Below are 25,555 nucleotides of genomic sequence, written 5' to 3'. Positions count from 1 at the left end.
TTCATGAAGTAGGAACCCTGAAGGACCGTCTCACCTTGGGCAAGTTCAGCAGTCATTTCTGTGGGTCCTGCATGTCCAGTTCATACAGTATGTCATCAAGCAGTCCAGGCAAGAGCAGTTTCTTGTCCAAATGACTAGCAAACGCCATCAGGAGACTCTTCAATGCCCATCTTCCTCTTGAAGTAATTGGTGCTACCAGGAGCAGACCTGTCTCACTGTTGAGAAAAGTCTAAGGTCTTAAAACATTTTAAATGCCGTCTTCCATAGGTCTTTGACTTGTTTGAAGATTACCTGTCTATCTGAAATATATCTCTGTACATGTAGAAAATCTAACCTAACCTGACTACAATGTTTGATTACTCGGGTCTGCGTGGCCAGGAAACGAAAGAACAGTCTCCACTTACAAAATTCATATGGATTATTTCATTGCCAAGAGAGCACAGATCTACCCCAGGTATTTATATAGGCAGACCAACTTGTAGCGGTGGTGGAGGTAGTGGCAGGGGTAGACATTAGGATTCTCATTGTGATGGAGGATACATTAAGGACATGACATATATGAATATTATGATGACCAGCGCAGGTGATCTCCCTATTATAGCTAAAACAGGACCAAGGCAAGCCCTCCGTCCTACAGCCCAAGATGATATTGATAATGGAGTAGCTGCAGCCAAGGACTTTCTTTCTTTACTTCCTTCCTTTTGGTTCTTAATTTCCCCAAGCTTTCCAATGCTCTCTAGTCAGGGGGGAAAAAAAATCCCTGGTTTATCTAATCTATACTTGGCTAGTTGCAAGTTGCTGTTTTTCTACCCTTTCTGGTAGATGTTAATTAACAGATGTTAATTGTTTTAAGTAGCTCAATATCTTGAGTTAAAAGGAGTGTGGTAACTATGGTTGGTAATTCTTCATTGCTTTTACAGAGTATTAACTCCCTAGCCTGAGGAAAGAAATGATCTTTTGAAATCTACCACAGATACTGTGGTAGACATATTAAACTTCAACAGTTATGATTACCTGCTTTTAAATCTTCCCTTGAGGAAGATGAATAGCACTTTAAGTAGGTCAGCCATGTTAGGTTTGTCTGGAGAGGCACAGACAATGGTGAGCGTAGGAAGTCTGAAGCTATGGGAAAAGATGTGGGACGTTTTTCGAAAACTGCAAGTTTTAAACTCTAAAAATTAAGTCATTTTTTAGAGATTTAAAGCTTGTAGATTCCTATAAAATATGTTGTATTTGAAGTTACACATTAAGCCTTACAAACTGAAAGTGTGATTTTTCTGTTAAACTTATGGCAACCTAAGTATTCCCCTACTCCCAGTTTGTCCCCTGGAACAATGATATAGCTTGCTGTTAGAAATTAACACAGGTTAAGGATATGGTGACACTGCATAGTATACAATCCTAAGATCCATGTGGGGAAGGGCAGTTTCAAATAAATGTGAATTTGAAAATGGGAGGAAGCCAAAGGAACTCCTTAAAAGTATAGTCTAATGTATTGTTTCACATAAGCAAATTCTGGAGTCTTGATAAAAGAGTGGCAAGTGGGCCAGGCAGAGGTGGCACACACCTTTAATCCCAGCACTCAGGAGGCAGAGGCAGGCGGATCTCTGTGAGTTTGAGGCCAGCCTGGTCTATACTGCTAGTTCCAGGACAGCTAGGACTGTTACACAGACAAGCCCAGTCTTGAAAAACAAAAAGCAAAGAAATAAACAAAAAAAAAAGAAAATAAACAAAAAAAGAGTGGCAACTCAGAATTAACTTAAAAGAGTGTTTCCCCGCCTTGTCTATGCCATAGCATACACAGTGGAGGGTGAGCTCTGTCGGTGGTAGAGGGAAGCAGAGGGAACTTTTCACTAGGTGCTTACGCCACGATGCCTCTGGAAAATAATTTATGTATAATTTTGGCTAGGAAAAAAAAACCCTCTTGACTACAAAGAAGATCTGGCTTTCTGATTTGACCGTTCCTGAGCTGTGAGATATACATATGTCACTTCTTCTTTTCTGTCAGTGTAAAATTAGGAGACTAACCCCAAACAGCCTCTCTCTCTAACATCTATCAGCTGCCCTTCTACTACTGATGACTCCAGCAGCTTCAGGAAAAGCTATGTATTTATCCTCAGTAAGCATTGTGAAGGAAGTAATACTATTGGGTAAATTCTGAAATAAATTTACCCTCATGGATCAGTTTGTATTTCTTGACACACAAATGCTAGTATACTTATTCCATATATATTTGCATCATCTTTGGTGAGCACAGAAGAGGGTATATGTAGTTTGTAATACTAGTAGTGATGGGGATTTGTTTTCACATCAGATTTAAAAAGCAAAACGATTATCATTTCACAAAGACAAACGTACTAATATTCTACTCTAAAGGAATGCTTAGAACAAGGCTGAGTACGGCATCCTAAGACAAAATGGCATCAAGATTTTCAAGTAAAGTGCATTAAATCCCATAATGTGTGCTACCTTTATGTGCTCTTGGAATACTATCTAATATCTATAAAGTTTATTCGTGTCACCCAACACGTTATACTCTTAGGAACACAATCATATGATGCTGTTAATTCTATCACAGAGTATTTTCCTACCTCTTCCATAGAACATTCATTTTCACAGCAAAAAGTATACATCTGTGTACTGAATAGTCAATCAAGGATGGTGTGACAGAGGCTACCTTAGAACCCATTCACCACCCGAAAGCTGAGTGGGCCAGGTAACTCTGTACACCGAGGAGGGCACCAGGGAGCACACCAGGGAGCACTGACGCCTGGGAAAGAAAGTCCTCCTAGGTGTGGGGGACAAAAAGCCACCATAGCTCATTTCTCTGTCTCTCCCTCAGAGCCAATAGCTATGGGGAAAAATACCAGGACTGGCAGTACGTGTAGATTAGTTTATATTACCACCTCCAAAATGACCTAAAGTGACACAGAACCTTTTAGCAAATGTCTACTCCAAAGTGTGTTTCTATTATGAAAGAAAGAGTGGGTTCTGTCGGTGCTTCTGGATAGAGTGACATATTAGCGTGATTTCCGTAAGAGCCCAAATGCTCTTGGCAATCTTAAGTCCTTCACATTAACTTCTGGAAGGTGTGAGATCCCCTTCACAGGCTCATGTGTTTGAACATTTGGGGATCTCCTGCTTCTTCCGGCCTGTGCTCTCCCTCTTTCTGTCCCTCTTCTAAAAAGGTAACTACTGCCTCCCCCCGCCTTTTTTTCCTTTTCCCCTTCTCTTTCCCCTCCATAACCCACTTAATAAACTCTAAGCCAAAACTCTCTCTGTGTGGCTTATCTCCTGTCTTTCACCCACTGCAGTCTCCCACCCACCAAGGGGAACTGCCGAGGCCTGGGAGACCCAACGAGGCCTTGGGACACCCACCACTACCCGGTTGAGACCTTGGGTAACCTGCTATGACCCTGCCAAGGCCTCTAATGACCCACTGCAGCCTCTCATGAAATAACTGCCCCTTGTGGAACCACCGCCCCTTGTGGAACGGGCTTCCCCCACCAAGTGTTTAAGAATAACAGGTGGCTCGCCAAGACTGTATAGTGGTTAGTACTCTGCATTGTGGCCATAGCAACCTCAGTTCAAATCCAAGTCATGGAGCCAATGTTATTCTTAAACATATGGTGGGGGCAGGGGGGGGACGAGACTGGTCCCACAAGGGGCAGCAGTCCTATGAGGAACAGTTGGTCCCACGAGGGGCCTTGGTGGATTCCCCAGGCCTTCACAGGTCCTCTGAGGCTTTGGTGGGTGGGAGACCACTGCTGGTGAGAGACAGACAGATAAGCCATGCAGAGAGAGTTTGGGTATAGAGTTTATTTAGTGGATTATGGAGGGGAAAGGGAAGGGGGAAAGGGGAGAAGGGAGAAGAAGAGAGTGGTGGAGAAGAGAGAAAGAGAAGGAAAGAGAGAGAGGCAGCAGTTACCTCTTCAGAAGAGGGACAGAAAGAGAGAGAATGCACTGGAGGGGGGGAGATCCGCTTGCCTCGGTGGAAGGGGGGTTTGGGAGTGGGCAGAGCTTGTCTTTTAAAGGGACAGGGTACCCAGGTGACAGGCCATGTCAGTAGATCATAACAATTATTGCTGCCCAGTGTGAATAGTTCAGGAAAAACTAATCACAGTGATTATTCTATTAATTTACTAAACAAAAGGAAATATTGAAGCATCTTCTGCTGCATCTTGGGAACATTTAAACATAAATTGTTCCAATTATAAAACTGGTTGCTTGGATTTCTTAAACACATTCACCCAGTGTATATTAAAACATACATCAGGGCTGGAGAGATGGTTCAGCAGTTATGAGCACTGACTGCTCTTCCAGAGGACTCAGGTTTAACTCCTAGCACCCACATGTCTGTAACAATACCACAACAGTCTGTAACTCCAGTTCTAGGCGACCAAAACATCAAGGCACATAAAACAACAATAAATAAATTATAAAATATTCACCAATGAATATCCAATAGTTTTTCCTTAGTAATAAAATCACAACATATTGTAGCATTCCCTTAGCAGGTGCTACTCAGGGTACTTTCTAAAGTAACTTGAATTAATTATAGCCTGAAAATAACCGTAAGGTGTATATGTATGTGTGTGTGTGTGTGTGTGTGTATTTCGAACACAGCAATGCTTAATTTTCATATACAAGTTTTTGAATGAGATTATATAAAAGGAGTTGAAAGAGAGCGTGTATTGTATGAATATCACTGTGAATGATAAAGCTTCAGATGCAGCATGACTGGGGTTGCTATGCTGGTAATTCAAAAGTAGCAAGTGATTATGTCCTACGTGATGAGAAAGTGGTGAATCTGCCAAATGAAAACACAATCTTCCTTTGATTTACTTAGCTAGCTAATTCATGGGAAGTTGGACGCATATTAGCATTCTGTCCACATTTGCAACAGAATTCAGTTTTGTCTTCAGGTGATTACACACAGCGTAGAGCCTACTGTCAATGACCAGTGGAATATTTGAGTCATTTCTCATGGTCCGGTGCCAGCCCAAACCATAAATGATTTCTCCAAACCAGAGGGGAGACGTGGGATTAAAGACACAAGTCACAATGGCTTTATCGGGAGGGAGATTCTCAGGGATCCCTCGTGAAATTCTGAGTTCACATTCTGAAAATTCCTCTGCATTTATTCTCCAAACAGCCTTACATACCAGAACATAAACTGAGGGGGAAATTCATTAGCATTCTGTTTCCTAGGTAACCTGGTGAATGGCTGTGGTCACGTCCACACATCTACCTATGCCTGCTCTGTCATGTCTTTCTATCTTCCTGCTCTGTATGCCAGCTCTGTCACATAGGCCAAATTAACATTTCTTTTCAGGCACCCTTCAAATTACAAAGAAGGAGCAGAACAAAATTAGCCTATCCTGACCCTTTGTTAGGGAGCTGACCACCTCCTGTGTGGCAGGTACAAACTATGGCCTGGATTTTGGGGTTAAAACTATTGAAGCTCTCAGGGTCCAGAAAGATTTGGTATGGCAGGTGAAAGCAAGTTGGGGAAAGGGATCTGAGGGGTAGAACAAACAGGTGTTTATTTCTTGGGCGAAGGAAGAGAAATAGGAAAGAAGGGGGGGAAGGGGAACCCTTCTCCACAAAGCTTTCAGTTTCAGCATACAGAGAAGTCAGCAGCTCCGTGTGGTAACAAAAGTATCAAGCATGCATTTTCAGAGTCATGGAAAGACCAGAGGATCTGACAAGGAGGTGCCTTACACCTCAGAGGGGGCGTGGCTGCGAAGCTCCCCCGGTGGCTGGGAGCACAACCGTGGTAGCCACAGTGACCTAAGGGCTTGATTGAGTAAAGTTTTAGGAACTTTGCTTTTGACTCCAGCAGGGTGCCCAGGCGAGATTTTTTTTTCTCTCTGAAGTAGTTTCAGTGACTCAGGCTGTATAAACAGTTAATTTCCTGGGCTATGATCTTATGTTACTGAAACCAAGGTGAAGGATAAATACAGAATATTACTAGCTTAAGTTAGAGCAAAGGGCCAGTAGGTGACACCTTCCTGAGTCCTCTCTTAGAGCAGACAAATGGGCTCCTGTTTGGGGCTCCCTTCTTCTCAGTGAGTGTGGTCAGTAAAGAAGGTTGTGGGGGACTATTGTTATGTAGATTTTGGCTATGAGAACCAAGGCTTGACCGAGTGAATGTTTTCACACCAGGGCTTCACTGTGTGGGGAAGGTATCCTGTTGCCCGACAGGAAGAGACAGGTTTATACACTGCTGAGGATTCTATAGAAAGGAGAAATGCCATGACTTCACAAGATTTCTACAGAATTGACAGTGGCATATCCAAAAGACAGGTGATCCCGCAGCTCTGCAAAATGGGTTACTCCATGTAGCGTGTCCACACCCCCGTGGATTATTCCAATAGATCTGTCAGCTGTACATTTACTGTATAATACTTGTGGGCTCACCACAGTCCCCCCGTCCCCCGACACACACACCACATGGATTTCCAAAATGCACTAGGTTACACTAGGTGATGTGGGAGAGTCTTCTTGGGCCAGGCAGTTACTTCATTAACCAATGAAATCAACTCAAACAGAAGACTCTCCCACAATTAGGGTCTAGACAAGCTTAGCTTCAAAGGCTAGTCCTATCAGATATTAGCATGTAATGGTATAATAAACAGAAATAGAAATATGTACTCAGTTCTGAAGGGACCCTAAGTGACAGGGCTCCATCAACTCTATCTCTGGAAGCTGAAGAGGGAACCACCTGGAAACCCCTTAAATTGGGCTGTGAGGGCCAATTTATCTGGCAGAAAAGGGGGGATGGCCATTGTTACACTTAGAAACTGAAATGTCTCCAGCAGGCTCCTGGTTTGAGCTCTCAGTTTCCTGCTGAGACCTGCACAGCTTTGAACCTGTCCTGACTGGGGCGACAGGAGGATGAAGCAATGGCAGGCACAAATAACATAAAGCTGGGGTGCAGCTGGCTGTAAGCTTTTCAGCTCTTCCAACAGCAGCCCAGAGATTTGGTGCACTTATCGTATACCGCATGAACAAGGAAGTGGGTTAGCTAATCTCAGTGGGGTCTGTGTAGGAGGGCATCTCTGGCTGCAGTCATCCAGGGGAGGAAGCTGTGGCTGATGCCTTCTGCACCTTCTTTATTTAGCTAACAGTCAGACTTTTGCTCATCTGTACCAGGGGGATTCCATTCCCATGAGCCTGCGGCACTGGCGTCTTTAACATGCCTGTGCCTGTATCAACAGTCCACATTCACCCAGGACTTGGCCTGTTCCCCCCAAGTCTCCCACTGGTGGAACTGTTTTAGAAGGTTCTGGAACCTTTAAGAAGTAAGGCCTGGCTGGCAGAAGTTGGCCACTATGGGACCAGGACTTCAGTGATAGTCCACCCTTCAGCTATAATTCAGCCTACTTTTTGGCCAAGCTCTCCCTGCTTCCTAGCCCACGGAGGTATAGGCAAACTGTTTAATTCTCCCTCTGCTATGGGCAGGAGCCACTCTGGCCTCCACACCCTCTCCACCTTGACACCATGAGCCAAAAGAAATCCCTCTGCTGACTTGCTTTTGTGGGCAATGAGGAAAGTAACTACTGTGGTCTTTCTAGGCAGAGGAGATGTGTCCAGTGGCTTGGAAGGGAGATAAGAACTAAAGAGTAATTGTTGCTAGCAAACATTTGGTAAGTATGGGAGAAGGCTGAAATAGGCAATTGGAAAAGCCCATAAATAATGAGGACTTTATGTTGTAAGCAACAGAGAACTTCTTTAAAAGGCAGAAGAAATAAAACACACCTGGTATGCATTTTGGAAAGGCAGCCGAATGGATGCTCTCGAACTGCTCAAGGGAGCAGGTAACTGATGCGGCATCCTGAGAACAAGGTCTGGCTGACCATGGCTATAACTGCTTCACCAAGTGCATTCTGTGCATTAGACAGGGGTAAAAGATATTTCTCTCTTCTCGGTGTAGTAGTGTATGCTGAACCCTGCTACTTAAGATGCCCGAAGCCTGTGCTATGAGCCTTCTGCCTCCTAACATTAGCAATGTCTTAATTCCACAATCTCTTAATTCCACAATGTCTTAATACCCACACCTCTGTCTGCTATAGCAACTCACACTAGAGGAAGAAAAAAAAATTGTTTCATTTCAGTCCTGATTTCCAGGGGCTAACCCTTCTATGCCAGCAAAACCATCCCATTATCTCCAGCTGATGCCGAGGGAGAAAAGTGCTCGAGGTCTGAGCTGGAGTTTACAAGTTTTCCACTTCTCCCGCATCCTCACAATTGGAACCAGCATGGTTGGCATATGGCCCTTAGAGGAAAGAAACACACACCGATCCTGCACCTCTAGATTCAGACAGTCCAAGTGAAGAATGCTTATTACCCCAGATCCCATCCATAGCATTTCTCATGTGATTATTGCAATGTGAGAGAATGGATTGCGTGTAGCCTGCATACAAAAAGTCTCACATTAGAGCCTTTAGTCCTTACAGTGCTCTGTATAATCCAAAGAATGATCTGCCATGGCTACACTTTTGGTTTTGAGTGGATGAATCTATTAGGTATATAGTAAACAAAAAAAAAGTAAAAAAAAAAGTAAAAGAATTAAAAGAAGCAGTAGATTGATAACCAAACACCATCCAATTAATTTGGCTCTTGAAATAACCGGCATAAACCCATTTCTGTGAAAAACACCATGACCAAATACAACGTGGAAGGGGAGGGTTTATTTAATCTTCCAACTCTCAGAACTTCACTGAGAGAAGTGAAGGCAGAAACTTAAGGCAGAAACCTGGAGCCAGGAACTAAGGCAGAAGCCATGGAGGAGTGTTGTTTATTGGCTTGCTCAATCTGCTTTCTTGCTCCGGAGACCAGCTTTGACAAAAATACCACTTACCAGGGTAGGGGCATGGGGATCAGAAATAGTAAAGAGTACAAAGATGGGAGTGAAAATAATAAAACGGGAACAGGCTAGTATCGGGAGGGAGTTCCAGAGAACTGAAATCATCCAGTGTTTAATTTCCCATACACTTTTATACCCCAATACAACAGGGGGAAGAAGACAGAAAACTGCTTTACTATGATACAAAGGACAACTAGAACAGTTACTTGCTTTAATACTTTGAACCCATCAAGCAATTAATCCATGAGAAAAATACTCTGTTGTTTAGGCAGTGAACCCACCCTAGACCAAGTATCTTGAAGGCAGCCACTCCCAAGGTTAAACCTATTACAAAAGAAGAAATAGAAGTATGCTTGAATATCCTGACCATTGGTCAGGGTGGAGTAGACCTGCCTGGATGGGCCATCTAAATGTCAAAAAGACCAAGTAACCACACCCCTAGGTCAGGATGTGTGGCCCTGGTTATTGTCAACAATTCTGAGCAACCTCAAACTGTCTGACCTTCAGACAAGGTGGAAATAGGCTCACATTTTTGGGCCTCCACTTTCTTACACCTCCCATAACCACTTCTCCACAGGTCGCGCTGCCACAATGGGCTGGACCTCTAGTATCAATCACTAACCAGGGTGAGTGCCCACCGTCTTGCCTACAGGACAATCTTTCCAGGCATTTTCTCAGTCAAGATTCCCTGTTCCCACATTATCTAAATTTGTGTCAAGTTGAAGCCCTGCTCAGTCGTGGGGAGCTTCTGATCATGATGCCCTTCTAAGTTCCCATCCCCACTGTAGGCATTCCTATGGGATAAACACTAAGAAGCTCTGTTGGGCATGGTTTCCTTCTAGCTGTCCTAAAGACACAGTAACTGCAATACACTTAGCTGCTTACTGTTTCTCTTTCTCCTCATTACAGAGGGGGTGGGGCCAGCCTGCCCCAAGGTGGGAGTTTTAGAGGAGACAAAAGGCTTCCTCACTCAGCTCTTGTTCAACAAGCTTAAACAATATGTGTCAATTGACCAATATAATGTGCATTACATCAAGTTAAAACAGGTGTTTCTGAACTTATTCTTTGACTCAATTGTCCTAGTTTTTAGCTGTTTCTCCTTTTTTTGCCCCACAGCGTTCATGCAGTGAAAGCATATTGGTACAATATTTACAAATTTCTACTGGGTAATCTATTAACTTTATACAAAGGTTTTAAAAATTCTATCAAGGTGCCAAGTCGCTGTGGCCTCACTCCAGGCTTGTCTCCAGTCCTGGATGTCCTACAGGTCCACAGGTTGTGGCCAGGGTACTCAGCAGTTGCTGTACCTTGACAACTTGCTTTGCTCTGGGCGACTGGGAAAGTTAAGGGTTAGCAGAGCCCTTTTCTCTTCCTCAATGAAGGGAGCAAGAGGCACAGGGAAAATCCGGTAGCTGCTCCAGCTATTGATATTGTTCCTTCTTACAGAACGGCAGGGCTTTATTACCGAGCTTTAAAAAGAAACCAAAACCAGGGGCGTGGAAGCAGGGGAAACGGTACAGTTTAACAAAGGACACAAAGAATCTCGCTTTGTATGTTGCCTGTATTTTCTCTATTAACAGATAAGCAAACTGTATTAGCATGTGATTTCATTGTGGCCACAGAACAGCAGAATTGGGGAGGGGTGTTCACTAATCAAACAGGACCTCCCCACTCACACAGACCCACAGACCCCCAAACCTTTGCATCCCTGCCTCGTTTGCACTAATGTAAACAGTACTGCTTGCAGTTAGGGAAATTTCCTAAAATAGCAAACGTTCCAGTGTTTCCATGGAGAGATCTGCCGTGGAGGTTAACGCAAGAATGTGCTCTGAATGCTCACGATGGAGAATGAAAACCTTGCAGGGATTCATAGCGTAGGCAGTGCCAGACAGCTTCATATAAGGAGATTTTTTTTTTTTTTTTTAAAGCAGCTTTTCAGTTCCTCTTCCCAAGCTGTGGCATGCTAAGCTGGAGACTTGTTTATAAACCTGCACCCAGCCTTACTCTCTCCCAGTCATAAACCTTCACTAGTAACAAGTCTCAGGAGTAAGGTTTCTCAGCTAAAGCAACGGTAGCTTTAATACTCACGGCTGCCAAGGAGGGAGAGAATTAGAGGATTCCATACGGCTCGTCAGCAGTGCTTACATGCATTGCTGAGGTACTGAGAGTTGCAGAGAGAGGAACACGTGTGTGAAGGTTAGTCTCTGTCCTTCAGAGGTTATCACCTATGAAAATCTCCTAAGGGGAAAAATAGAAGGCAACAGAGAAAGGAGGAATCGTTGTGGACTGGGGTAAGCAGTCTGTAAAGCATGGAAAGGATTTAATAAGTAAGTGGAGACAAAAGGGGAAAACACTGGCTTATTCATTCAGTGCTTGCTTGCTTACACCTAGGAAGATACTGTTCTAAATACTTTAGGAGTGCTTGCTGTCCTGGTCCATTTAGGCTGTGTAACAAGATGCCATAGGCCGGGTAGCCTACAAACAAGAGAAACCTATTTCTCATAGAATGGGGCATAGGAAGCCCAGGACTAGTGAGGGTGGTACGTGCATCATGGATACACCAGACAAAGGGATCATTCACTCTCTCGCAGGACAGAGGCAGACAGTACAGGATTTCATCATAAATACGCAGGCAAGTCAGTTTCTAACTTATGGGTTATTTCTTTCTGGAATGTTCCATTTAAGACTTTGGACCCCAGCTGACTATAGGTGACTAAAACTGTGGGAAGCAAAAAAAAAAAAAAAAAAAAAAAAAGTGTGGATAAGGTACACTGTAGATGAGAGGGAGATGGAGTCAGCCGTCCCTGTGGTTAATAACTTCAAGATTTTTGTCAGCAAGAAAAGATTCTATCATGTTTATTTTTTATGTGTTCTTTGAGAATTGCATCCATATTGTGTTTTGGTCATATCCACTCCCAGCTCCTCCCCTTCAGTTCTTCCCAAATCTCTTTCCCCTACCCAAGGTCATTCCTTCTCGTCTTTCACCTAACTCAGTGCTACCCAAATGCGCATGTCTGACTTCAGGAGCATGGTCAGCCTAGCAGGGTCACACTCCTAAAGAAAACGGACTTCGCCCCCTCAGCAGCCCCTCCCCCATTCAAGCTGGACCGTGAAGTTCATGTTGACTGGCTTGAACTTGTGGAGGTCTTACGCTTTGAGTTTATGAGGGCCACAGTCCCGTCATGTCTAGAAGACACGGTTTGACAGCACCCCTCCCTACCTCTGCCTCTAACCAGCTCTCTGGGCCTCCTCCCATGATGCTTCTGAGCCTTGAGTGCAAGGGATATGATAGAGTTGTTTCATTTAGGACTGAGAACTCTCATACTTAGTATGTATTTTGAATATATATACATATATATATATACCTCACTTTGCATATATATATATATATATATATATATATATATATAGTGTGTGTGTGTGTGTGTGTGTGTGTGTGAGATGAGGACTGAGAGCTGGTCTAATCTATGGTACAGAGATAAGTATTTAAAAGGTACTTTGATACTATGTCCAATTAACAAAAATAATAGTAGGTCTACCCCTATAACCTATACGCTCCCCAACTATTGTTTTTTTTCTGAAGAAGGGTCTCTTTATGTACCCCAGCTGTCTGGAGCTCACTATGTAGACCAGGCTGGCCTTAAACTCATAGAGATCTGTCTGCCTCTGCCACCTGAGTGCTGGAATTACGCCCTTAGGCTATCTTATAAGCTGATCATTATTGTAGCTCAAAGTGTTCACGACTGGGTCAGACTGATGCTCAATTCTCTCCCCCCAGCAGCCTGTATGGCACGCTTTCATTTTATGAAAGCTAGCCAAAAGGAATACATCCATAGGTCAGTAGCAGCTTCTGTTTTTCCATGTCCTGTTATCAAAGTGTGCTGTGTCTTCAACAATAGGCTCTTACCGTCAAAATGTGATGACATACCAATAATAATAGAAATAGCTTGTATTGCCTTGAGGGTGTCTGCGACTTCCTTCTTCAACAACTTGAAGAAAGATAATCCATATCTGTCACTGAACTTTTGATTTGAAAACCTATGGTTTCTGGGAGGAGCAGTAACCCCTGTGTAGGATAACTCCATTTAAACTCTTAGGACACACATACATACACACACTTTTCATCTGTCTGTCTGTCTATCTATTTATCTACTTATCTACTTTATCTATCTATCTATCTATCTATCTATCTATCTATCTATCTATCTATCTATCTATCATCTATCTATCTATCATCTATCTATCAATCATCTATCTATCATCTATCTATCTATTATCTATCTATCATCTATTATCTATCTATCTATCATCTATCTATCATCTATCTATCTATCTATCATCTATCTAAAGAAGCTTATAAAATAGGTTTTCATATGGCTTTTTCAAACATTCTTAGTTTTAGTTATCCGCCCACTGCAATACTTCTCTTTCTATTCTCCCAACTGCTCCCCACTCCTGAAAAGGGTAACCTATTCTCTAGATACATACAAGCAGATATTAGATAGTATATTTATTATTTGCTTATCTTGCAGAAGCCACTTAGGAGAGAAAGGGGCTATCTTGACTCAGTCAAGAGTACAGTTCATCGTGATGGGGAAGTCACCACATTAGGAGCTCGATGTGGCTAATCACATTGCATCCGTTATCAGGAGGCAGAGAGCGGCGAACGCTAGTGTTCCCCTCACTCTCTCCTTTTCATTTACTCCAATCTCCTGGCCCATGTAACAGTAGTTATTGTGGATCATTAACTAATCTAGATAATTCCTCACAGGGGTGCCTGGAAGTCTGTCACCTCAGTGATTCTAGATTTTCTCAAGTTGACCATATTGACCATCAAAGACAGGTAGTTGGGCATTTGAGGGATGAACTCAGGAATTTCCAGGGTAAAAAAATACAAATTGGAAGCCACTTGTATAACAGTGAGTCAGGAAGGATGACATTGGGAGAGTATGGGAAGAGGTTAAAGGTCCAGGGCTGAGCATCAACTGAACATGCACAAAAGACTGGTGGGCATGACACTTCCTACACAAATTCAGTTATATAAGAAATATAGGGGCTGGAGAGATGGCTCAGTGGTTAAGAGCATTGCCTGCTGCTCTTCCAAAGGTCCTGAGTTCAATTCCCAGCAACCACATGGTGGCTCACAACCATCTGTAATGAGGTCTGGTGCCCTCTTCTGGCTTGCAGGCATACACACAGATAGGATATGGTATACATAATAAATAAATAAATAAATAAATAAATAAATAAATAAATATAAAAAAGAAATATATTGATTCCTGCAAATCAATTTAATATCGACCTAGTCCCTATCTTACTTAAGATGTTAGGAAGTTGAGTTTCATCTTTTTTTTTTTTTTTTTTTGCTATTTTCTTTCTTCTCTATTCTGTTATGTGAAGGTTGAAGGTTCTTAGAGTCTACCTGGTCCCAAAGCATCAGGGGCACAACTCTGACCATTGGTTAACCAGTAACACACTGTGGCAAGTTTGGTTTCAAAGGCAAGAACACAGGGAAGGAACTCAGGGCAGGAACCTAGAGGCAGCAACAGGAGCAGGGCATGGAGCATCCCTGCAGACTGTCTTGCTCCTCATGGTTTTGCTGGGTCTGCTTTCTTATAGCTCCCAGGACCACCAGTCCTGGAGTAGCACCACCCACAATGAGTTGGTCCCTTGCACAATTATCATCAACCAAGAAAATGCACCGCAGGCTGGCCCACAAGTCAGTCTGATGAGAACATTTCTTCAGTTGAAGTTCCCTCTTCCCAAACGACACTGGCTTCTTTCAAGTTGTCATAAAAGTAGGCAGCACAAAGCCTGTTTTCTTTCATCCTCTGAGTTTGCACAAATGCATGCTCACTGGCTCACATATCTATCTAACACACAGATAGCAAGCCTTCCACTCACTCTTAAGGTGACTCTCATACCTACCACACTGCCATTTTTATCCCAGAAGTTATTACTCTACACACAAATAGCTGTAATGGTTTTTCTCTGCTCAAGTGCATGACATCATGTCCAAATTCTTTCACTTTTGTCAAAATACACTAACTAAATGCTACTTGCTAAGGTCCGTGACAGTGTTTGTCACACAGTTGGCCCTTAATACCTGTGGATGAACAGTTGCAGAGAATTAGAAGTATAGGGATGAATATGGATATCCAGCGATTCCCACCGTTTCTTACACTTACAGTTCACTTACAGGCGGACACTGTGCTCACCCCAACTTCCAAGACTAATACTATCTTCTTTGGCTGGAAGCTTCCCTTTGTCCCTCCTTTCTGACAACTGTTTTGTGTGCTCCTCCTGCTCCTCCAACCCTCTCAGTCCACACTAGTCTCAGTGCTTTTCTCTCATACTGGATCGTGTTTGTACCATTTAGTTAGCCATTATTCTAATTACCTGTGTCTGAGGGCTCCGCAAAGTCAGAGAAGACATCAAGTTTGCATAAATTCATGTTGTCTGGCTCACATATTTAATACATACTTGAAGTTTTATTTATGAAACTATGGTTATTTAATAACTTATCGAGAAAGGATCTGATGTTTACTATCTTAACTTGAATTCCAGTAAAATTCATAATCACAATCTGTAGATATACGGGAAGTCTCCTTTTTTTTAAGCCCAAGTTTCCAAATACTACCTAATTAGTGGAAAGCACCATGGTTTCTTATTTCCAGCACATGGAGATCATGTACCAGTTTGTGTGTTACCATTAAGTCTAAATGACTTTACTTGGACACTCTCCTCCTCCTCTTCTTCCTCTTCCTCTTCCTCCTCCTCTTCAACTTCTTCTTCCTCTTTCTCTTTCTGTTTGTTTCATTTTATATGCCTGAATCATTTTTGCAGTGGAGAAGAGCTTTAATTAATTAGAACAGTTAGGGCAGTGGAACCTAGTACAGCTGGTTTGGAACATGGGGGTTTTCCGCCTCTCATTCCTTTGGAAACTGCCTCCCAAACCAAAATGAGATATTAGAAGCAGCTTTATTGCCATGCAGTGGATACAAAAGTGATGGTGGTTCCAAGAGAAACCTCTCAGACCTAAACAGGGATGGTACCAACAGCAAAACAAATCAGACAAAAGGCTACCACAGTAATACTTGTCCAGCACAATGGGAATATACTCCCTTCTTCCAGTTTTTTTCTTTTCTTTTTAATTTTTTTGTGACAGAGTTGCCCCCTGCAGCCTAGACTGACCTAGAACTTACAATGTAAGCACAGGCTAGCCTTGACAGTGCCAATGCCATCTTCCTGCCCCAACCTCAAGAGTGCTTGGGTAATACGCTGGCATGAGCCCCCATTCCCAACTACGGTATCATTTTTTTTAAATTCAACATTAATTTTATGAGTAGTTCTTTGATAATTTTTTTTTCATTTAACTTTTCATCTAACTTTTGGACTTTTTCTCTTTCAAAAATTATTTTATTTTTATGTGCATGCAAGTTTTGCCTGCATGCATGTACATGTACCACGTGTGTGTGGTGCCCATGGAGATCAGAAGAAAGCACTGAAGTTACAGAAGGCTGTGAGCCACCAAGTGGGTGGCTGGGAACAGAACCTGGGTCCTCTCTGAGAGCAGTGCAGGCTCTTAACACGCAGCCATTCTCTAGCCCTGTGGAACTTCTGATATTCTTACTGAGGCTTTTCTTAACCCAGCTTAGCAGTTCTGGTTCCGTGACTTTCAAAGATAGCTCTCAGAGAGCAGCCGCAGCGAGACTGGAGAATTTGTGAGGAGGTCCAAGCAAGCAATCTGTATTTTAATAGCCCCACCACACCTCACTCTGAGGGATACTAAAGTCTGAAAACTGGTGTCTTTTAAAACTTCATATTGTCTATTAGGAATCTAAGGACCAGGTGTGAGTGACCTAACCTAACGTTAGCCACCTAAGGAGTGACTCCTAAGTTACTATGCGCTGTGAGCGTGCCCACCAGCCATTTTTATTGTTTCTTTTCTTCCTTTCTTTCTTTTTTGGGGATATGATCTTAAGGTAGTCAAGGCTAGCCTCCAACTCACTAGGTACCCGAGGATTACCTTGAACTCCTTGCCGTCTTGCCTGTGCATCCTCCCCCTCCCCCCAGCTAGGATTTTATCAGGAGCTTCCACACCCACTTTGTTATCATTTCCTTATCTTTAGGAGGAACTACTGATGTAGCCCGGTGCCGGCTCCACACGGAGTGAGAACTCCATTCTCAAATTTTCTATTATGTGCATTCAGTAAGTTTTAGAAGAAATCATCCAATATTAAATTATCAAAAAAATCTTCAATCTCACCTTAATCACATACACTGCTTCAGTCTTAAATGTATGGGACACCCATGTAGGGAACTGTCGCTTCTCAAGTTCATATTAAACAAGACTAGACTTTTTTGCATTTACAATTGGGCCATTTATAGAATGTCCTCCAGACTGTGTTTTATCTCCCCAGTTTTCAAAGCTATTCTGTGCTAAAGTGGGGATTGTTTTCTGCTAAAAGCATTTAGGCAATGCATATCTACATATTCATTTTACTACCATATGCTAACATCAAATCTACAATTCTAAGTGCTCAGTTTCTTGAGCGTTGGAAGCTGCACAAAGTCATGTATCCATCATTCAAGACAAGGCAGAGAAAATCTTTACCGCCCCAGAAAATGTCTTTGTCTTCCGTCTTAGGGTTTCTATTGCTGTGATGAAACACCATGACCAAAAGCAAACTGGGGAGGAAAAGGTTTATTTGGCTCAACACAGCATTGTTCATCATTGAAGGAAGTCAGGATAGGAGCTCTAAGGACAGAAACCTAGAGGCAGGAGCCCATGCAGAGGCCGTGGAGGGCTGCTGCTTACTGGCTTGCTCCCATGGCTTGCTCAACCTGCTTTCCTACAGCACCTACTGGCTCCACCCACAATGGGCTGGGCCCTCACAAACCAATCACTAGTTAAGAAAATGCCCTGAGGTTTGGCTACAGCCAGATTTTATGGAGGCATTTTCTCAATTTAGGATCCTTTGAAATTAATTTTCATTCTCTCACCCTGAAACCATTCCTAACTTCTATCATAATAAATGCATTTTTCCTTTCTTTTTTCTTCAAATGCATCATACAACATGTTTCATTTGTATGTGACTTTTTCATTACCAATTTTTGGGATCCATGCATGGAGCACACATCAGAGCCCATTCTTTTTCATGGGTGGATACTGCTGCATTGTACAAACACACAAGAAACATGCTCATCCTTTCTTGTTCTAGATAGGGTCTCACTATGTAGCCCTGGCTAGCCTGGAACTTGAAATGTAGACTCAAGCTCACAGAGATCTGCTTTCCAAGTGCTGGGATTAAAGATATGTGCCACCAAGTCTGGCACCCTACCTTGTTTTTGAGAAACCAGTTTTTCTTATCTCAGAGTGTTTGTAAATTTATTATGGAAAATTATAGAATACAAATGAGGGAAAGGAACTTAAGTATTCATTTTCAGCCCCCAGATACACCATGATTAGCTTGTATTTCCCTATTTGAGCCTTTGTCTATATGGAGTTGCCCACACTATATGTATATCATGCATGTTACAAGCATTTCCCTTCAGTTTCAAGTCTTAGGCCTAGATCTAAGTAGAACTGGTATGTTAAATTGGCATAGCCTTTGGCTTCACCTATGGGATCATTCCTAAATTTAAAATTAGGACCGGACTGAGAGATGGCTCAGCGGTTAAGAGCCCTGCCTGCCCTTCCAGAGGTCCCGAGTTCAATTCCCGCCAACCCCACGGTGGCTCACAGCCGTATGTCCTGAGGTCTGGCGCCCTCTTCTGGCCTGGGGAAAAAATTAGGGCAGAGAGATAACCCAGCTGTTAAGAGTTAACGGACTCCATCTTCTGAACTGCCTGCCTGCCTGCGTGTATGTGCACATACATGCACCAGGCACATACATGGTTCATAGACATACATACATATACATACAGGCAAAACATTCACGCACATACAGTTTTTAAGCTAAAAAAGTCTTAAAATATTTAATGAAATATCAAATTAAAAGCAATACTTGAATTAAAATTAAAGGCGATACTTGAATATTCATTGGTCTAAATTCAAACGATTCACAGTCTATAGAATAATGCCTTCATTTCGTTCCTTCTGCTCTACTTTGCTTCCTTCCATGGAGCCACTGTTAACTACCAATTGTGATGAAGATGACGATCAGGATCATAAAAGGCTAAACTTATTGCAATGTTTTATTTTTAAACTTTAAGTTTCAGGTTTTGTTATCACCTTTTGACCATATGACTGTAAACACCAGTGATCACGTTAGGGCTAGTTCTGGCCTAAGCGCTCACCCACTATTTTTCAATGTAAATTTGGAGTATTTTCTCTAGGAGGGGGTAGAGCGCTCTCTGCCTGTCCATCAGTCAGGGTGAGTCCAGTGACTCTTTGTAGATTTCAGATTGTGGCTCAGTTTCTTTCTTTCTTTCTTTTTTCAAATTTATTTATTTTTATTTTATGGTGCCACTGGTGTTTTGCCTGCATGTTTGTCTGATCTTGGAGTTACAGACAGTTGTGAGCTGCCATGTGGGTGCTGGGAATTGAACCCAGGTCCTCTGGATGAACAGTCATATGCTCTTAACCACTGAGCCATCTCTCCAGTCTCATGGCTGTTTCTTATGACTTCCAAGCTCACACGCCTAGAGGATTCAAAACTGCAGCTGTTTCCATGGAATCTTGGTCTTGACTAGAGGATCAGAATACATGTCTGCCGATGGCATTATATATGCAAAGGTATGCTGCAGACAAAGCTCCAGGATTTTGTTTATGTAACTAAAGTAATTATAATAGCCCCGGTCTCACAATACTAGAATTTAAAAATCGTTAGTTCAAGCGATCGCTGGGGATAGGATTCCTCCTCTGCTGTTTGCCTTGCAAGCCAGGAAGTGAATTCTCACCCTCAACAGTTTGTGTTACCCGCAACCCATCCAGTCGGTGCTCCAGGTTCCTGGAGTGTGAGGTTCAGAACACAGTAACTGTGACGTAGGAAAACCGGGTACTAACGACGCCAGTGAATTTCCGGCCCTAATTCTGAAGTACTTGAACTGAAAACATTCTCAAAGAAGCGTCTGTCTCCCTTCCCCATTTCGAAAAGGAGCAGTCTACCGGAACCAGAAATAAAATTCGTGATAATGTCCTCTCCTCTCAGGAGGCCTCAAGCAAAGCTCTTTCTCTTGTTATCTTTAAAAATCTTGATTAGCAGTCGCAGTCACCAGGAGTTTGCGGACTCACTCTCTGGTGCTTTCTTTCCACTCCATAAAAGGACTAAACACCTAGCCACCCATCCCCCTACACCGGTGGGAGAAACAGTGGTCTCCTTTCTTAGATCCATCCAACCTTAGTTTGGCCTCGGCAAACTCGCTCTACCTGCCCCTGCCTCCTCTAGTTATCAGGCCCTCCTGACCCATCTCTGCCCCCCGCCCCCCGTGGGTCCTTCTGACCCCAGAGCCAGACAGAATTAGGAGAGGAGGTGGGGTGGCGGCCGAAGGCGGCGGCGCAGCGGTACCTAGTGGCACCGCCTGGCCACATCCACAGTGTACGTGGCACTGGTTATGGACGGACAGGGAGGGGACTGGGCTTTCTCCTCCCTGGGAGGAGCCTCAAGGCACCCAGCAGAGGAGGGAGATTCCTGGCAGGGACAGGGCGTGCGTTCGGTGAGATCTTATCAGAGTAAAGCAGCCAGGCACTGGCCCGGTACCTGGCTTTCCACTCTCAGCTCGGAGCGAAGTCGGCGTTACAGGGACAGCGGGAGAAACTGGATCGAGGGCGGGGGCAATGTGCTCGCCCGCCCGCATGCGCGGAGCCACAATGGTCGGACTACAACTCCCAGAGGAGTCACGCGGAGGCCGCCTACCCCGGCGCCATCTTGAAATCTGATGCCTCATCGCCCGGGCTTTGCGTCAGCCCTGAGCCGCCACTGCTGTCCGGGAGCCCAGCCTGCCCGCCTGGGAGGACGTAGAGGACACGGCTGCCCGCGGCAGAGACAGCTGGAGGGGCCTTGGCAGCGTCCACGCTCAGCTCTCACCCTGTCACTCAGCATCCCCCCCCCACCTCGGCGTTCTGTGCCCGCCCCCTGCCCGAGGGGCGGGGCTGGCCGTGTGGTACCCAGAGCCTGCGCGCTCCGAGGTGCGCCCCTACCCAGTGAGGACCCCGGGCAGGGCCATGCCAGCCACAGACGATCAAGGTGGGAAGAGGAACGCATCCCAGAGCCGGTGAGCAACCCACCGCTGTGACCGTTACAGAGAAGAAGCCCGGCACCCTCCCGGAGTAAAGATGAAAGAGATTTGCAGGATCTGTGCCCGGGAGCTGTGTGGAAACCAGCGGCGTTGGATCTTCCATACCGCGTCCAAGCTCAACCTCCAGGTTCTGCTTTCGTACGTCCTAGGCAAAGATGTCACTCGTGATGGCAAAGCCGAGTTTGCTTGCAGCAAGTGTGCTTTCATGCTCGATCGCATATATCGATTCGATACTGTTATCGCCAGGATCGAAGCCCTTTCTCTTGAGCGCTTGCAGAAACTGTTGCTGGAAAAGGATCGCCTCAAGTTCTGCATCGCCAGTATGTATCGGAAGAATAACGACGACTCTGGCGAGGAGATCAAGGCGGGAAGTGGGACGGTTGACATTTCCAACTTACCAGATATGAGGTACTCTGCGCTGCTCCAGGAAGACTTTGCCTATTCAGGGTTTGAGTGCTGGGTAGAAAATGAGGATCAGATTCCGGAGTCACACAGCTGTCATGGTTCTGAAGGCCCCGGAAACCGACCCAGGAGATGCCGTGGTTGTGCAGCGTTGCGGGTTGCGGATTCTGACTATGAAGCCATTTGTAAGGTGCCTCGAAAAGTGGCCAGAAGTATTTCTTACGCCCTCTCTAGCAGGTGCTCGACGAGCATTTGCACCGAAGAACCGGCATTGTCAGAGGTTGGGCCGCCAGACTTACCAAGCACAAAAGTAGCCCCGGATGGGGAAAGCATGGAGGAAGGGACTCCGGGCTCCTCTGTGGAATCTTTGGATGCTAGTGTCCAGGCTAGTCCTCCACAGCAGAAGGATGAGGAAGCGGAGAGAAGGGCGAAGGAACTCCTAAAGTGTGACTGTTGTTCGGATGAACAGGCTCCACAGCATTTCTGTAGCCACAAACTGGAGCTAGCTCTCAGCATGATTAAAGGTCTCGAATATAAGCCCCTTCAGAGTCCCCGAGGGAGCAAGCTTCCAATTCCAGTGAAATCCAGCCCACTTGGAGCCAAGCCTGGCCATATCATGACAAATGGAGTTAGTTCCAGTTTCCTTAACAGGCCCTTGACACCTGTTAGTTATTCCTTGGAGTTTTCGGACCTACTGGAGCTGTGGGATGATCTCTATGAAGAGTATTTGCCGCTCCAAATCCAGGTATATACACCGACTGCTGCCTGTGGCACCCTCCTGACGAGCCTCCCATAGACTTCTCATGGCGTGATTAGCTTCCAGAGAATAATGTTCTAGGCTTGAAAAAAATTAATCATTAAGCCCATTTTGGCTATACTTTTTGCGCATGCCCATTTAGTAAACGTGGTTTACACTTAGATAAGTTGCTTTTCATAAACCTTTTGAACGTTATCTGTTGATTTTTCTATTGTCAAAAACTGCATCTCTTTCATGTACTAAAAGAGAAAGATTCCTTTCCTGCAGAAAGAAGACATTCCGTTTCGCCTTTGGCACCAGAAGCTCCCCCTCCCCTTGATTTCTGCCATTCTTTAGCTTTGTAGATGACATCTTCCATTGTCTTTCTGTAAGGGAGTTAAGTTCCTGGCTGGTTCTCCCAATAGGCTTTTCATACCCAGGTGCCTCAAATGGTTAGCACATAAGGTTAAGCCTATTAATCTGTCAAAAGAACATCTGGACAGTGTTTGCTATGATTAACAGTCATTTGAGAGTTAATGGTGACTTGTTCATGCAAGATCTTTGGGAAGGCAAATGTTGTCACTGGTAAGGTTAAAGTGAAAAGTGCACAGGCAGCTTTTCTACTGAGCCCTACTGGAAGATAGCTGTTAGTAAGAAAGGGATCCACTCACCCTCTTCTTGACTTTCTTAATGATTGGAGAATGACAGTTGAACGTAATTTGAGCTATTCATGTCCTCTTAACTGATTTCAGACCACCCTTTTAAATCCAGCTATTTACAGGGACTGATAGGTGCTATTTTGTTTCCATAACAACACTAAATGCTAGATTCAATGTTTAACTTTGTTAAACATCCTTTGCATATTGGCAAAGGTGGATGGATCTAGAAGTCACTGGGAAACTTGGTCCTCAGTCAACAGGGTTCAGAAACTTTCAGCCTGGTAATGAGTGAAGTTGAGATTCCATTTAAATGGAATTTTTGAGGCATAGTTAGGCTGCATTTAAATTTGTATACTAATAAAAACTTTAGCTGAAAGCATAAAAATGTTTTAAAATTTATGGAAAACAATGCCTTCCTTTGTGTCAAGTGTTAATCATTACATGCCTAGCACCTGGGTGCTTCCTTTTTTTTCTTTACTGAAACCTCATTTCTGTTTGGTCCAAACAGTATTACTGTGACCAGACATAGATGCTACCAATTAAACATGGTATTCTCATATTCGGATCTGAAAATAGGCTGGTCATGATGGGGAAATAAGTTGTTTTTGTCTCTCAGCAAAGGCCAATTAGGCAGCAAGTTAAACACCTAAAGGATTCCATGGAAAACAAAAATATGTTTACTCCATATTAATTGAAAAATACCTTTTTTGGTATTTTGCCTGGACTTAGCCAATTTTGAAATTGGGAAGGATTTTCAAGAGCATCCTCAGTTAGGAACATTGGGAAGCTATTGTTTAAGTAAGAGCCCTTACAGAGCCAAAGATCCCTCACCGTTTTCAGCAGGACTTTTTAATTCTGTATATTTAATTACATCGTCTGAATCACATCATCTTAACCTGTTTTATACCAAGAACCTGCTTTCCACACCGCAAGGATTCCATGGGGATCCAGGGAGGAGGTTTCTGTAAAGAAAACTGAATGAGTGTGTAAACCATGGTAATTGTAACCTTAGATCAAATCGCTTTATCATGGTAACTGTGGATGTCAGAGCTTTAAATTAGTGGGATATGACCTTCCTCTTGTATCAGGACCTTATTCTGTGCTATATGGAGAATAAGACATTGGGAGGTAAGAAAGTGGCATTGAGCTTCAAGAAAGAGTGTTTCATTACTCTGTTTTCTCTAATTAGTAAAGATGTAAGGCAAAAATAGTTACCACAAGCTCAATGTGTTTGTAAACAAAATATGTATTTTATTCTAGCCCTTTGATCTATTGATTAAGTCTAATTGACTTTTAATCTCTTTAAGGGCTATTGTGCTGGAGGGTAGAAAAAAGCCAGGTGGGACAAGGACAGATGGGCTTTTATCTTTCTCTGAGCACAGGTAGGAAGAATAAAATATTTTTGTTAGTTTTCTTTTTGCTTTGTAGGTGCAAGAACCTGGAAAGCAAACTTTTTTCTACCATAGGGAGGAAACCTGGAGTGCCTTCTGCTTAGTCATTTTGATTCTTCTGTTTTAACCCTCCACTTAACCCTTTGTGTGTGTATTAACTGTCAGCTTGAAAGCTCTTCTGATGACTCTGCTTCCCTTCCACCCCTGCCCCTACATCTCCTTCCTTAGATTAAGATAAGCAACAACAGCATATTTCTCTTGCTTACTGATACTCTGCAAATCATTTATTTGCCTTCCATGAGCACAGGCTCTTCAGATAATCTGCAGAAAGTTGGCTTGTTCTGGGTAGTAATTTCCTTCTTTATTGTCTGGCCCTGAAGTAGAAAAGCTATGCTGAGGGGGTGTGGTCCCTTAGTAAACAGCAATTCACAGAGCTCTGAGCCACTGACAGGCCCTTTTCTGCCCAAATTCAAAATGAGCACACCTTTGCATCAAACCTGACAATGTCAAGGTCTGCTCCTTTGGGACGGTTGTGAATTTGTCCCATTTGCACCTTCAGGAAATAGAGACATCAGACTCTAGTCAAAGCTTAGGCCTTTGATTTTACATGAGCTGATGGTTCTTGTTTGCCTCTGATGATTACCAATAGGAGTAAAAAATTAGAGCAGTTTGAGGTCTGTGACTCTATTAGGATTAGAACATGCCAGAAAAAAAATGCTGCTCATGCAGAGGTAAGAACAACTGCCTGGTGTACACACTAGGCCTGGACATCGCTTTCCTTTTTCAGGTGAGTAAAGCTTGCCTACGAACTCTGACTTGAACGTGATTAATGTGGAAGGACAGTGTGGTTAGGTCATGGTCTTAGAAGCCAAGAATCTGGGAATGACCCTAATGCTACTCAGCTGAGGATCACTGACATCGGACTCTGTAGAATCTTCCCAGGGCCCATAAGTTTATGTACTTGGTACTTCACAAGAACTTAGTATACATTCCTGACTCCGAGGAATTTACAAATTCCCCTTGGGCACCTCCAAAAAGGCTTTTTTAAAATTTCTGTCAAAGAATAAAGTACGAAGAAAGGAGAAACATCTCCCATGTTTTAAATAAGTCATTTACAGAATTAGAAGTTTCCTGTGAATCAGGCAGAGACAGTTCACATGAGAGGCAGATTCCTTGCCGGTGGCAATCTTCCACTTCGAAGTTGCTGCTCCTATATCCTTGTGTTTATGTACACAGAGGCATAGAAACCACA

General features: G+C 43.6%; 1 protein-coding gene across 8 annotated transcripts in view; it reads left to right on the top strand.

The window, feature by feature from the left end:
• Positions 1–25,555, top strand: part of LOC119800732 (myomegalin-like) — a 184,366-nt gene that overhangs the window by 92,567 nt on the left and 66,244 nt on the right. For 2 of the 8 annotated variants that reach the window (XM_038310926.2, XM_038310925.2), the window contains exon 1: positions 20,744–22,262. The exons of 3 other annotated variants lie outside the window; for them this stretch is intronic. In XM_038310926.2, the coding sequence (XP_038166854.1) occupies positions 21,153–22,262 (1,110 nt within the window). In that variant the 5' untranslated portion in view covers positions 20,744–21,152. Of the gene's footprint in view, positions 1–20,743; positions 22,263–25,555 lie in introns of those variants that run through there. 3 more of the 8 variants (XM_038310931.2, XM_038310927.2, XM_038310928.2) reach the window with 2 other exon arrangements.

This window comes from Arvicola amphibius, chromosome 14 (assembly GCF_903992535.2).
Source record: "Arvicola amphibius chromosome 14, mArvAmp1.2, whole genome shotgun sequence".
NCBI classification, from domain to species: domain Eukaryota; kingdom Metazoa; phylum Chordata; class Mammalia; order Rodentia; family Cricetidae; genus Arvicola; species Arvicola amphibius.
This window is presented reverse-complemented; position numbering and strand designations above follow the sequence as displayed.